The sequence below is a fragment of the Heptranchias perlo genome, chromosome 21 (assembly GCF_035084215.1).
Source record: "Heptranchias perlo isolate sHepPer1 chromosome 21, sHepPer1.hap1, whole genome shotgun sequence".
In the NCBI taxonomy this organism is placed as follows: domain Eukaryota; kingdom Metazoa; phylum Chordata; class Chondrichthyes; order Hexanchiformes; family Hexanchidae; genus Heptranchias; species Heptranchias perlo.
Window position 1 is genome coordinate 42921458 of NC_090345.1, and position 15702 is coordinate 42937159.

Sequence of the window (15702 nt, forward strand, 5' to 3'; positions counted from 1 at the left end):
AACTACGCCATGTTCTCCGCAGCCTTCAACATGTCATCAATGAGGACAAACACCTCGCTATGGCCATCCCCACACCTCCACTACTCGCCTTTAAACAGCCACCCAACCTCAAACAGACCATCGTTCGCAGCAAATTACCTAGCTTTCAAGAGAACAGCGTCCACGACACCACACAACCCTGCCACGGTAACCTCTGCAAGACATGCCAGATCATCGACACAGATACCACCATCACACGAGAGGACACCATCCACCAGGTGCATGGTTCATACTCCTGTGACTCGGCCAACGTTGTCTACCTCATACGTTGCAGGAAAGGATGCCCCAGAGCATGGTACATTGGCGAGACCATGCAGACGCTGCGACAACGGATGAACGGACACCGCGCAACAATCGCCAAACAGGAGGGTTCCCTCCCAGTCGGGGAACACTTCAGCAGTCATGGACATTCATCCACCGACCTTCGGGTAAGCGTACTCCAAGGCGGCCTTCGAGACACACGACAACGCAAAATCGTCGAGCAGAAATTGATAGCCAAGTTCCGCACCCATGAGGACGGCCTCAACCGGGATCTTGGGTTCATGTCACGCTACACGTTACCCCACCAGCGAACAAATGTTATCTGTTTTTAATATAATGGGTCATTTGCTGGCTTTCTCTGCCTTCCGGACGTTTCTGCCTCTCTCTTTTTTTTCCTGTTTGTTTTTTTGTTGAATGTGTATTCGGGGGTTCTGCAGGTGACACCTCTCTGTCTGAACACGGTGATTGCCTTGGCAACGGGCAGTTGCAGGGGCATTCTGTAAACACCATGTATTGTTCTATATGTATAAATGCGTAGGCTTCGAGGAGCTCCTGAACATTTACCTGAGGAAGGAGGAAGCCTCCGAAAGCTTGTGAATTTAAAATAAAATTGCTGGACTATAACTTGGTGTTGTAAAATTGTTTACAACTGTTATTGTTATTTGGAAAGTATGAATGAGCAGGCCAACAGCGTTGTTCTTGGTTCTCTGCCTTCCTCCAAAACTCATATTAAGTCTGCGTGCACACAGTGGTCCTTTGATGAACTGAAGCCGACACGGCCATGGCAGGTTGGACAGCATCTCCCGTAAGGTCAGCGTGAGCACGACACAGGCTCTGGACCTCTCCAGGGGCAGTCTAAGGGCACATTCGCACCACAGCTGTAGTGTTAGTGCAGAGTGGTTTTGTTTCACACTAGTTGTAGCGAGGCCCAGACTGGAGTCAGGAGCCTGAGCTGGCTCTGGAGTGAGATGGGAGTCTCGTTTCCCTTCACTGTGGAGTCAGTTCAGGTCCTGACTCCCGATTTACACTACGCGATTTAAACCGGTGCTAACCTGTTGTGTAAATTCACCCTAGAAGTGTATTACTGGTGTGACTGCTTCTCTTCCCTCTTCTTCCCCCCTACCCCCTGAAGAAAATTTGACTGTGTTTACAATGGAATTCAGTATAGGCCAGTTGATTATAATGGAGGGATAATTTCCCCTCTAGCACAATGTACACGCCAGGATTGTGCAAATTCCCTGAACGCAATGAAATTTTGGCCAGTTAAAGCAAACTTCCGTCTCCCTTGGGACAGGTTTCGCTAATTTAAAAAGAAATATCTAAAATCATGTGGAGTGGCTTTGTACAGTGATGGAGAGCCAGAGCAAGCATGCAGCTCTCATTGAGGTGTGATTACCCTGTACATTGTCTGCTGCATTTGCATGGAGTGGGAAGGGGCAGGAATGGGAGCAGTATAAATAGGCACAAGTTTCAGTACAGTGTTGTGCTTGTGTGGCTAGCAGGGAAAACAGAATTGGAAATCTCATGGCTTATTTCACAGTGACGCGTGCGTGTGGGTTTATTAGTCCAGTTTGAACTTTACTTGATGTATTTAAATAAATTTCCTAATTACAGGGCAGCCTGATGGAGATCTTAAAATCTGCTTTACAACGCAGCTTTTTTGGCAAGTCAAACACAATTAATCCACAGGTGTGAAAGTCTGGCTTATTTCTCCTGGCTTGCTAATGGTATTTCAATGGGCCAGATTTTGTTCTCAAAATGACAGCGAGGCTAATGGTACAGCAAATGCGCGGTTAAATACGGAAATTGACAAGTTGCTGTCCGAGATGTGCTGCTCTGCCGTTAGCTTTGTGAAAAAGGTATCTCGCTGTCTGCCTCACCATTGAGATGCATTAAATGGCGTGAAGTTGCTGTATTTGTGCGGTAGATACGAACTAAACTCGCCACAGAGAGATGAGTCTTGTCCATCCCAGTCCAAACACCTTTTTAACGACGTGATAACTGTTAATTACTGCCAGTCAACCTTAAATTAACTATTACAATTGTGGAGTCTCATTCTTTCTGGTTTTAATTGTTGTTGGAGATTTTAAAAAATGTAACATTTTAAATTATTTTTTTTTTACTTTTCCTTTCTCTTTTTTTTTCTCTCTCAATCCAATCTTTCTATCCCTCTTTATTTTTCTTTCTGTGCCTGATTTGACATTGAATTCACCCTCTCTAATTTACACTTCCTTCTCCGTCCTTGCACTGATAATTTCACAATTCTTCACTCTGATTAAGGAGATACACAGTTGCTTGCCCTGTGCCCTCTGGCCCCGGGCGCCCTGTGCCCGCCAAGGATGACTAGATGAATTACAGAATCAACAAGGTATAAGAGGCAGCAAAGGCCAGTTAATAGGGCTCTCTTTCTCCCCCATTTTGCTCAGATTCTGCAATTAGTTTTTCACGATGCACCATCTAAGGAAATAGTTTGTCCTTGGTCATATTGAGAGGTTTGTCAGCAGCCTGGAAAACACAGCTGGCTTTCCTTGCAGATGTTGCATGTTTGACCCACCCCCACCTACCTAAACTGACAAGTGTATCCAGGGTCAGATGACGAGTTTCCTCAGGCCCTGCGTATCATTGCTCTCACCACACTTCAGTATCCAGGTGGGACCTCCAGCACTAAACCTCCTTTCTTCCACTCATCATCCATGGTTAAGACCGAACTCAGTACATTCTCTCCGACTATCTCTACCATGATGTTCCTCCCTCTCTTTCAAGCTCCCTGTTCTAATGAAGGCCCACCCCAGAAACATCAACTTGACGCTCACTGAGCTGCTGAGAGTTTCCCAGCATTTTCTGTTTTTGTTTCAGATTTCCAGCGTCTGCAGCATTTTGCTCATCCCTTTTCTCTCATTCAACCTCTCATTGGCTTGCATAAAAGAAAAAAAGACTTGCATTTATATAGCGCCTTTCACAACCTCAGGACATCCCAAAGCTCTTTGCAGCCAATGAAGTACTTTTGAAGTGTAGCCTCTATTGAAATGTAGGAAACGCGGGAGCCAATTTGCGCACAGCAAGATCCCACAAACAGCAACCGGATCACTTGTTTTAGCGATGTTAGTTGAGGGATCAATACTGACTGGAGACTTGACTGCCGTGGGGCAATCATTAAATGAACAGTTAAGTATTTTTTTCATTTCTATACGCCTGCCTTGTATGCCAACACAAATGTAAAACTGGTATTCAGCTTAAATATTTTCTTTAAATAATTTAAAAATTAAATTAATGTATGGGGAAATTGACTAATGTGACAATATTGGGCCATAATTTGCTGTATCTGAGCATCTAGTGGTATCTGCCGTTAGTTAGACTTACTCTTGCACGTTTCGTTTTTTGCGTGGCAAGTTGCCGGAAGTGCGAACTGATAACATCACAGATTCTGTAATTCGTCTCGTCATCCTTGGCATTAAACACTCGTTCATCGTTGCAGTGCACGAGGAGGTGCTGTGATCTGGAATACACTTTAGGAGATGGGGGTTCAAGGCTTTTTTCTCTAAGGAGTGCGCTTGCCCTGCTCCAACCTTCTGACTGGCAGTGGAATCCAGCTCAGGCAGCTTCTGTCACAGACTGAATGCTGAGTGCTTTTATTGTACCCAGTGCTGGTATTCCCACTGCCAGTCAGGGCAGGCATGTCGTACGTACTGTATGTCGCACAGTTCTCACCAAAACTATTTGGCGTGAGAGCACAGGCTGTCAAAAGTACCAAACCGGTTTAGCCCCTATTAGTTTATTTTCATACTGTACCACGCTATTTATGAATTAGTTCTTGTGCATTGATTATCTATTACAATCATTGTATATTAAATTGAATTTGTATATTATCATTGTATAAATAAAACTGAATCTGTATCAGGCATTGTATTTTACATTGTAACATAGTGACTAAAATACAAGCAATCACTGTATACTATGCTCAGTATATATATATATATATTGGTCATTGTATGTTAAATCGCTGTATTTTTAAAATTCGTTTATGGGATGTGGGCGTCGCTGGCGAGGCCAGCATTTATTGCCCATCCCTAATTGAGCCGCCTTCTTGAACCGCTGCAGTCCGTATGGTGACTGCTCTCCCACAGTGCTGTTAGGAAGGGAATTCCAGGATTTTGACCCAGCGACGATGAAGGAACGGCAATTTATTTCCAAGTTGGGATGGTGCGTGACTTGGAGGGGAACGTGCAGGTGGTGTTGTTCCTACGTGCCTGCTGCTCTTGTCCTTCTAGGTGGTAGAGGTCGCGGGTTTGTGAGGTGCTGTCGAAGAAGCTTTGGCAAGTTGCTGCAGTGCATCCTGTGGATGGTACACACTGCAGCCACAGTGTGCCAGTGGTGAAGGGAGTGAATGTTTAGGGTGGTGGGTGCGGTGCCAATTAAGCGGGCTGCTTTGTCAAGGGGAGGTGGTTGGACCCTCTCTTGTTGGAGATGGTCATTGCCTGGCATTTGTCTGGCGCGAATGTTACTTGCCACTTATCAGCCCAAGCCTGGATGTTGTCCAGGTCTTGCTGCATGCGGGCTCGAACTGCTTCATTATCTGAGGGGTTGCGAATGGAACTGAACACTGTACAATCATCAGCGAACATCCCCATTTCTGACCTCATGATGGAGGGAAGGTCATTGATGAAGCAGCTGAAGATGGTTGGGCCTAGGACACTGCCCTGAGGAACTCCTGCAGCAATGCCCTGGGGCTGAGATGATTGGCCTTCAACAACCTCTACCATCTTCCTTTGTGCTAGGTATGACTCCAGCCACTGGAGAGTTTTCCCCCTGATTCCCATTGACTTCAATTTTACTAGGGCTCCTTGGTATCACACTCGGTCAAGTGCTGCCTTGATGTCAAGGGCAGTCACTCTCCCCTCACCTCTGGAATTCAGCTCTTTTCTCCTTGTTTGGACCAAGGCTGTAATGAGGTCTGGAGCCGAGTGGTCCTGGCGGAACCCAAACTGAGCATCGGTGAGCAGGTTATTGGTGAGTAAGTGCCGCTTGATAGCACTGTCGACGACACCTTCCATCACATTGCTGATGACTGAGAGTAGACTGATGGGGCGGTAATTGGCCGGATTGGATTTGTCCTGCTCTTTGTGGACAGGACATACTGGGCAATTTTCCACATTGTTGGGTAGATGCCAGTGTTGTAGCTGTACTGGAACAGCTTGGCTAGAGGCGCAGCTAGTTCTGAAGCACAAGTCTTCAGCACTACAGCCGGGATGTTGTCGGGGCCCATAGCCTTTGCTGTATCCAGTGCACTCGGCCGTTTCTTCATATCCATGTGGAGTGAATCGAATTGGCTGAAGACTGGCTTCTGTGATGGTGGAGATATCGGGATATTACAGTCACTGTATGTTACACTCACTATATATCACACTTATATATTGCACTCGCTATTTTAGTCACTGTACGTTACAGCCACTATGTTGCATGCACTAGGTCGCACTCGCTGTATGCTACAGTCGCTGTATGCTACAATCGCTGTACGTTGGTCATTCTATATTACACTGTCTATTGCACTGATTTTATATGAATAGCTCTATTTGTGTGTTTAAAAAGGTCGTAAAGTTGTTACCAGTTTTATGTTAAACTGAAAGACGGAGCCGTGTTTGAAGATGGTGGCTGATAAAAAGGCACTGTACAAAGAGAACTGTCATCGCTTTTTGTGTTGTACAAATTGTAATCTGGTACTCAGTAACTCAGGCGGCAAAGTTCAGATTGTATCTAGTGCCTGAATTTGAAGATCTCCTGAATGTTTATCGACAGACTTGTCACCTGCTGTATCAAACGGATAAACTCTTGCATTCCATTTTGTTATCTCCCAGAATGTCCTCTCTGACTCACTCACTGCAGATTTCTTCAACAGAAAATCAGTCCAAAAGTGACTGAAGAGAATCAAGCACAGGCTTTTAAATTTCTTAGTCAGGCCTGAATGGATAAACTGCAAAGCCCATCGGTCTATCTGTGTATTACTGGAACAGTGAAACCAAATAGCCTGCCTATCATGTGAGAAATCGGACTGAAAACCTCAGTGTAGATAATGTAGAATGAATGTTGGTAGTAATTGCTGAAATTTTATAGAAATATACTTATGATCACCAGATAACCATGTGTGTCACTGGCACACTTGGGCACTGCCCCTCGATATGAACGCTTTCTCCATTGTGGGCAACAAATTTGCAAAGGGTCTTGGTAGTGGGAGAGAGGAAGACATTTCCATGTCATGTAATCTTTCAGGCTTGGGCACTCACTTGGCTTTTTACCAGCTGCTCGCACTCTCGCTCTCTGTCTGTGTGAGTGTGTGTGTGTGTGTGTGTGTGTGTGTGTCTGTCTGTCTGTCTCTCTCGTTCTCTCTCTCTGCACCCCCACCCCACCTTGGTGGCCAGGACTCTCCAGCTCTTCTTTGGAATAGTGCCGTAGGATCTCTTACATCCACCTGAGAGAGCAGACGGGGTCTCGTTTTAACGTCTCATCTGAAAGACGGCGCCTCTGATAGCGCAGCACTCCCTCGCTACTGCACTGGAGCCTGGGTTTTGTGCTGAAGTCTCTGGAGTGGGACTTGAACCCACGACCTTCTGACTCAGAGGTGAGAGTGATACCCACTGAGCTGTTAAAATTTTGGAACTTTTGTTGTTTTGGAAGTTTTTACTTCTCTGCTGATTCATTCTTGCTTCTGTAATTATACCTAATAAACATGAGTCGAAAGTATTTAGCTCGAGCTACATGAGCTGGCAGAGTGGTGTTTTCCACTGGTTTGGAAAGGTCTGGTGCACTTGGTGGGTCGTCGGTATCATTTCTGGTGCACACCCCCCCAGTAGAAGGGTTCATTGTTCGCCCTGTGGCAATAGTATCCCAGGTATTTTGCACACTGGGTCGTGTTTCAGTTCATAGAAAGTGCTGGCTTGCCTATCAAGCTGACTTTTGTTTGGGCCCAAAATGGTAACACAAATTAATCGCACAGTGCAAAAGCACGTCACTGCCTTGGTGAGTAGGTGGAGTGTTTAAACAGAGCGATTCTGTTGAGCTGCAGTCGTACAAAACTGGCTGTGCATCTGATTCAAACAACAGTTGGGAATCATTCGTACACAGCTGGATTGCTGGAGTTAAATGTAAACACAGGGAATAAACAGTTGGTGGATGATATCATTCCCTGTCATATCCAATTCTTTGAGTACTGAATATTTTTAGTGGATTTCTTTTTTTTTGGTGACTCGAGCTGCAGGACGAGACTCCTAACCAGTGTGCTGGGAGTTAGGTTCCAGAACTGAGTGCCAATCCTGTTTAATTGCACTGGTGTTAGCCTTGACTCAGTGGTGGCACTCTCGCCTCTGAGTCACAAGGTTCAAGCCCCACTCCAGAGACTCGAACACATAATCCAGTCTGACGCCTCACTGAAGTACTGAGGGAGTGCTGCACTGTCTGAAGTGCCGCCCTTTGGATGAGGCGTTTAACCGAGGCCCCGTCTGCCCCCTCGGGTGAACGTAAAAAAATCCCACGCCACTATTCTGAAGAAGTGCAGGAGAGTCCTCCTGCTGTCCTGGCTAATATTTATCACCTCAAGCATCACTTTTTAAACAAAAAAACAGATTATCTGGTCATTTATCTCATTGCTGCTTGTGGGACCTTGCACAGTGCAAATTGGCTGCCGTGTTTCCCACACTATACCAGTGAATCCACTTCAAAATTACTTCATTAGCTGTTAAGAGTTTTGGGACATTCTGAGGTCGTGAAAGGCGCTATATAAATGCAAGTTCTTTCTCCTTTCACTTCTTTTCAGGATGGATACGGTAGTGTAGTGGTTATGTCATTGGACTAGTAATCCAGAGGCTTGGACTAATAATATATAGAACGGGAGTTCAAATCCCACCATGACAGTTTGAGAATTTATATTCAGTTTAGAAATCTGGAAATAAAAGCAATGATGAAGCTGTCGGATTGTCGTAAAAACCCAACTGTTTCACTAATATCCTTTAGGGAAGGAAACCTGCCGCCCTTACATGGTCTGTTTTATATGTGACTCCAGTCCCACACCAACATGGTAGACTCTTAACTGCCCTCTGAAGTGGCCTAACAAGGCACTCAGTTGTATCAAGCCTAGGGTAACTAGGGACGGGCAATAAATGTCGGCCTTGCCAGCAACGCACATGTCCTGAGAATGAATTTTTAAAAAAACTTGGGTGACTTCCATCAGTTCCCGCGGGGCAGTGCCTACGGAGTTCTATGTGAAGGTGACAAGGATGGTAAAGCGGAGAGACCACCTGAGTTTGTCCCGTTCGAGTTGTTGCACCAACAGGCCAGTTGGAGAGTGGCACTGACGTAGGTTTTCTGCTGGAACCATCCTTCCAGAGAGTGGATGGGGAGACGGACAGCTGTTAAGGTTTTGTAACGAATGACCCCAGTGCTCGCGGACCTACATTGGCTCACAGACCGGCAACTCCTCGATTTTAAAAATTCTCATACTTATTTTCAAATCCCTCCTCGGCCTCGCCCCTCCCTATCTCTGTAACCTCCTCCAGCCCCACAACCCTCCGAGATCTCTGCGCTCCTCCAATTCTGGTCTCTTGCACGTCCCTGATTTTCGTCGCTCCACCATTGGCGCCAAGCCCTAAGCTCTGGAATTCCTTCCCTAAATCTCTCCGCCTCTCTACCTCTCCTCCTTGAAGACGATCCTTAAAATCTAACTCTTTGGCCAAGCTTTTGGTCACCTATCGTAATATCTCTTTATGTGGCTTTGTGTCAAATTTTGTTTGATAACACTCCTGTGACTAGCCTTGGGAAATTTTACTACGTTAAAGGCGCTACATAAATGCAAGTTGTTGTAGTTTTGATGACGTGTATATTGTGACACGTCGTACAGTTGTAACTTATACCATTTTGGGATCTGTTTGGACTCTCAAAGGAAGAGCTAGGTTTACACTGTGCAACTTAAAAAGGATAGTTATTTTATTGCTCTTGGCTTAGACCTGCAGTAATTTGCACTGCAAACTCCCAGCGATTGTCACTACTGCTTTGCCAGCCAGTTTATCCCAGGGTCTGGCTAGACTAGAACTACTTTCTTGTGTTTAAAGTGTCCAGTCTTGAGTGATACCAGGACTATCGGGAGGTGTCTACCATGGCTCAGTGGGTAGTCCTCTCACATGGCACTATTTTGAAGAAGAGCAGGGGAGTTCTCCCCCGTATCCTGGCCAATATTTATCTCTCAACCAACACCGCAAAAACAGATGATCTAGTCATTATCACGTTGCTGTTTGTGGGATCTTGCTGTGCTCAAATTGGCTGCTGCGTTTCCTATATTACAATTGTGACTACAATTGAGAAGTACGTCATTGTCTGTAAAGCGCTTTGGAATGCCTTGAGGTCGTGAAAGGTGCTAAATAAATGCAAATCATTCCTTTATCTCTTGGCTTTTTACTTGGATCATTACAGCCTAAGGCTGGAACATCGTGTAACTAAAGGGTGCATCAGTCCTGCTTCTGCCAGAATAATTCATTCAAACTTAGAAAACAACACCTGACAACACATGGATTTTCACAGGATACATTTCAGGTAAATTAATTCTAGAAATGTTTCCGAACAGCTGGCCGCTTTTCTCATTAAGTGAACAGGTTGCCCCTTTGTCTGCCTCGCAAGATTAGTTCAATTGACCTCGACTTTTTCTTCTGTCATGTCACTCACTCCAGCAGGCAGGAGCTCTGGGCGTGCCCAAAGGTTTCCAATGAGATTCAAGTGTTAAGGGTCTCGAAACGAAAACATTGCTGCCTAAAACACTTCTAATTAGCGCTATAAAGGACTGATGCAGAGGTTGGTTTCCTTTTGTGGGATTTTGTGGGGATCTGCTCTTTGCCTGATAATTAGGCTCTCCCTGAGTACCACGTCACAAAATTGACACATTTTGGTCGCACGGGTCAAGTCGAATAATAAGTTGAGTTCTTGATTTGTCCGAGTCCCTTGCCTTCATTTTTTTGAGGAATTTCCCAAATGTTTTCCTCTCAAATTGGCCTGCGGTTTTTTAAAATCTGGTTTTCCGACTCTCCCAGGAGATCGTGTGGTTTTGGGTGGGGTGGGGAGTGTAAATATTGTGATACAGGTATCACAATTGTGTGGGACAGGCTGGATGGACCAGAGGGTGTTTTGCTGTCCGTCATTGTTCGTGTATCCCAAGCAAAATCTATTTTGAATATTCTGCAGTGCTGATGGTGTCGGGAGTCGGGTCTAGTGTTTACCTTGGGGAGCGTGGTACATTTTAAATTGAAGTGTTCAGTTGAGCTCAGATAAACAGATATTTGATCCAAGTGTAAAATTCCATTGCAGCAGATCACTTCCTATTCACTCCCATTATGTAACATTCTTAAGCACAACCTGCTGCCCAGTTGTTTATGGTTATTTTTCAGAATTTTCTTTATTCGTTCGTGGGATGTGGGCGTCGCTGGCGAGGCCGGCATTTATTGCCCATCCCTAATTGCCCTTGAGAAGGTGGTGATGAGCCGCCTTCTTGAACCGCTGCAGTCCGTGTGGTGAAGGTTCTCCCACAGTGCTGTTAGGAAGGGAGTTCCAGGATTTTGACCCAGCGACGATGAAGGAACGGCGATATATTTCCAAGTCGAGATGGTGCGTGACTTACAGGGGAACATGCAGGTGGTGGTGTTCCCATGTTCCTGCTGCTCTTGTCCATCTAGGTGGTAGTGGTCGTGGGTTTGTGAGGTGCTGTCAAAGAAGCCTTGGCGAGTTGCTGCAGTGCATCCTGTGGATGGTACACACTGCAGCCACAGTGCGCCGGTGGTGAAGGGAGTGAATGTTTAGGGTGGTGGATGGGGTGCCAATCAAGCGGGCTGCTTTGTCCTGGATGGTGTTGAGCTTCTTGAGTGTTGTTGGAGCTGCACTCAAGTGGAAAGTATTCCGTCACACTGGGTATTAACTCGCCGCAGAATACCCAGCCTCTGACCTGCTCTTGCAGCCACTGTATTTATATGGCTGGTCCAGTTAAGTTTCTGGTCAACGGTGACCCCCAGGATGTTGATGGTGGGGGATTCGGCGATGGTAATGCCGTTGAATGTCAAGGGGAGGTGGTTAGACGCTCTCTCTTGTTGGAGATGGTCATTGCCTGGCACTTGTCTGGAGCGAATATTACTTGCCACTTATGAGCCCAAGCCTGGATGTTGTCCAGGTCTTGCTGCATGAGGGCTCGGACTGCTTCATCATCTGAGGGGTTGCGAATGGAACTGAACACTGTGCAGTCATCAGCGAACATCCCCATTTCTGACCTTATGATGGAGGGAAGGTCATTGATGAAGCAGCTGAAGATGGTTGGGCCTAGGACACTGCCCTGAGGAACTCCTGCAGCAATGCCCTGGGGCTGAGATGATTGGCCTCCAACAACCACTACTATCTTCCTTTGTGCTAGGTATGACTCCAGCCACTGGAGAGTTTTCCCCCTGATTCCCATTGACTTCAATTTTACTAGGGCTCCTTGGTGTCACACTCGGTCACATGTTGCCTTGATGTCAAGGGCAGTCACTCTCACCTCAATCTCTGGAATTCAGCTCTTTTGTCCATGTTTGGACCAAGGCTGTAATGAGGTCTGGAGCCGAGTGGTCCTGGCGGAACCCAAACTGAGCATCGGTGAGCAGGTTATTGGTGAGTAAGTGCCACTTGATAGCACTGTCGACGACACCTTCCATCACTTTGCTGATGATTGAGAGTAGACTGATGGGGCGGTAATTGGCTGGATTGAATTTGTCCTGCTTTTTGTCGACAGGACATACCTGGGCAATTTTCCACATTGTTGGGTAGATGCCAGTGTTGTAGCTGTACTGGAATAGCTTGGCTAGAGGCGCAGCTAGTTCTGGAGCACAAGTCTTCAGCACTACAGCCGGGATGTTTTTGGGGCCCATAGCCTTTGCTGTATCTAGTGCACTCAGCCGTTTCTTGATATCACGTGGAGTGAATCGAATTGGCTGAAGACTGGTTTCTGTAATGGTGGGGATATCGGGAGGAGGCTGACATGGATCATCCACTCGGCACTTCTGGCTGAAGATGGTTGCAACCGCTTCAGCCTTGTCTTTTGCACTCGCGTGCATTGAGGATGGGGATGTTTGCAGAGCCTCCTTCTCCCGTTAGTTGTTTAATTGTCCACCACCATTCACGAATGGATGTGGCAGGACTGCAGAGCTTTGATCTGATCCATTGGTTGTGGAATCGCTTAGCTCTGTCTATAGCATGTTGCTTCCCTGTTTAGCATGCATTTAATCCTGAGTTGTAGCTTCACCAGGTTGGCACCTCATTTTTAGGTATGCCTGGTGCTGCTCCTGGCATGCTGTTCTACACTCCTCATTGAACCAGGGTTGATCCCCTGGCTTGTTGGTAATGGTAGAGTGAGGAATATGCTGGGCCATGAGGTTACAGATTGCGCTGGAATACAATTCTGCTGCTGCTGATGGCCCACAGCGCCTCATGGATGCCCAGTTTTGAGCTGCTAGCTCTGTTCTGAATCTACCCCATTTAGTACAGTGCCACACAACACGTTGGATGGTGTCCTCAGTGCGAAGACGCGACTTTGTCTCCACAAGGACTGTGCGGTGGTCACTCCTACCAATACTGTCATGGACAGATGCATCTGCCACAGGTAGATTGGTGAGGACGAGGTCAAGTAAGTTTTTCCCACTTGGTTCGCTCACCACCTGCTACTATTCGTAAAAGGTCCCATTTCCCCCGCCTCCCCCACCCCCTGTTGCTTTCAATGTTCAATTTCTCTCATCCCTCTCCTTTTCTGGAAGTACTGACCCCTTCCAGCGGTACAGTGCCACATACAGGTGCATCAGCGGAAACAGCGAGTGTGAGCAGGCGACCTGGGGCATGGGAGAGACACTCGGGCGGAACCGGGCCCCTGTCCTGACCCAGGGTTCACCCTTACGCTTTTAATTACTGGAAAGCGAGCGGGAGACTTGGCTGCTTGTTTTCCCCCTTCACCTAATCCGGAGATGCGGAGAGTGAATGTATCACTCCCTGTCCCCGGTGCACAGACCGAGATCAGATAAGAATCCAATCTGAGATCTTTTGTGACCTGTCTGGCTCGTTATTCACTGCCTGGGTCAGCTGAACATAAGGGGAGCAAGTCCAAATTTTTCCAGCCAGCTATTTGACATCCTTACTTCATTTGCTGCTTAATGGGACTGAAGACAAAACCATTTGCCATTTTTTGATCTATGCCTGGCAAATAAATAACATTTCACAGATCTATTCATCTGGATTCAATTATTATCAGTATGTGATGGACTTCTGATACATCCTCACGAGCTTTTTCTAATGTTCCGCGGCATTGCTCATGAACAAGAATAATAACATTTGTCTCTCTGCGTGACCCTCCTGCTTTTAATTCTTAAAATGTATTAATGTGGCTACAAGTATGTGAAATTTAACATAAGCAACTTTCTGTTGTTCATTTTGACCAAGTCACAATTTGTTTCAAATTTACTCCACATCATCATAGTTATTCTTGGCCTGGCTGGGGAGGACTGGGAGTGGGTGGGTGGACAGGGAAGGAGTGGGGGGCGCGATGGGGTCAAGGAGGAGTGGGAGCGGGATGGGGTCAGGGAGGAATGGGAACGAGGAGATGGGTTGTAGTGGGAGCAGGGTGGGAGTGGGAGTGGGAGTGGGAGCAGGGGGGCCTGGGGTGGGTGGGTCGGGGGGGGATCGGGGTGGGGGGAGACCAGGAATGGGTTGAAATCGTCAGGCCACAAGGCAAAGTAGCAGAATAATTAATTGTGTATCCGATTGGTTGCTGTTAAGTGCATGTTTCGCAGGAGCCAATTAGAAGGGGGGGGGCACTGACCACTCAGCACTCAGATTTTGTAGTCACATGATTATCACAACCCAATGAGCTCACACAAGACAGGTGGGCCGAAGAACACTTGTTAAATTTATTAATATGATGCATATAAAAGTTAAATGTTTTCTGCTTCCCTAATTATTTTGTTTGATTTAAGTATATAAACAGCATTTGTTTGACCCTGAACATTTATTTTACAGCTGCTGCTGAAGGAAAAGGCAAAAGTGGGGAAGACTTCTTCCAGAAGGTACAGTATTGAGGGTTGTTCCCCTCCACAGTTGTGGTCTAGTGGTGGCATGGGGACTGATATCGGATAAAGGTTCCCTAATGTAGGCTTTGAAAAATTCATAACCTTACTCCATTTTTATGTCTAATGCTGTAAAACCATATGTCTATAATATAGATTATAATCAAGTGTTGCATTGTATCAAGCATAATGACTTGGACTCCTATGGTCCTCTTAATCCATTTTAGTGGGATACCTATAGGAATAGATCCAGGGCAGCTACCATGAATGTGCATGTTTAGCAGTGTACTTCATTTCGAGACATCCTTCCACTTCATTTGCAAGAAAAGATGCTGACATACTTTTCATGAGTCGATCCCCTGCACTTAAACCCTTTCTCCAGGTCCCCAGCAGTGAAATGGTCATTTCAAGTAACTGTCAGTAAGTTGATAATAAAGCTGGTGATCTCAGAAGGAGCCAGGCACTGTCGACCGAAATCCAAAATGAGGATTCATTTTACCAACCATCACTCGAGGAATATTCCTGGGGGTGAAATGGAGTCTTTCTGTTTTTAATATAAAATCAGCTGCCTGTGAGGTTTCAGGCATAGATGCTATAAAGAAGGAGCAGTTATATGTAACTGAAATCTGTAACTGGAATTAATTACTCTTTAGGAAAATGTGTAATAATGTTCAACTGATCAGGGACGAAGGACAAAGTTCTTCAAAGCAGCATTCACTTGCTGGGAAAAGTATGTCTTTATCAATCTGTTATGATTTCAAAGGGTTTGTGCTCCATAGGCTGTGCTTTTATTTTGGATCGAATACTTTGGGTAACTGACCCTTAGGCTGTTGGCAGGTTCAGAGAAACTCCTCTCATCCTGGGCTGGCTATTTCTCTTTGTTTTTGTTCACTGAGTGTGACGCTGAAATCAAGATGATTACATTTGATAAGGCTGTTCAGACAGTAGATGAAAGAAAGAGACTTGTATTTATATCGCACTTTTCCTGACCTCAGGACATCCCAAATTGCTTCTCAGCCAATGAGGTATTTTTGAAATGTAGCCACTATTGTAATGTAGGAAATGTGACAGCCAGTTTGCGCACAGCATGATCCCACAAACAGTAATATGGTAATAACCAGATAATCAGTTTTTAGGTGTTGGTTGAGGTATAAATATTGGCCAGGGGAGAACTCCTCTGCTCATCTTTGAAATAATGCCATGGGATCTTTTACCACCAGAGAGGCAGACAGGGCCTCTGTTTAATGAAAAACTCAAAAGACGGCACCTCTGACAGTGCCACACTCCCTCAGTACTGCATTGA

The 15702-nt window shown here is 45.9% G+C and overlaps 1 protein-coding gene across 3 annotated transcripts in view; it reads left to right on the top strand.

The window, feature by feature from the left end:
• LOC137340191 (protein bicaudal C homolog 1-like) overlaps positions 1 to 15702 on the top strand; it is a 255822-nt gene that overhangs the window by 56315 nt on the left and 183805 nt on the right. For 2 of the 3 annotated variants that reach the window (XM_068002585.1, XM_068002586.1), the window contains exon 2: positions 14353 to 14399. The exons of the other annotated variant lie outside the window; for it this stretch is intronic. In XM_068002585.1, coding sequence (XP_067858686.1) covers positions 14353 to 14399 — 47 coding nt within the window. The remainder of the gene's footprint in view (positions 1 to 14352; positions 14400 to 15702) is intronic. 3 annotated transcript variants of the gene reach the window in all.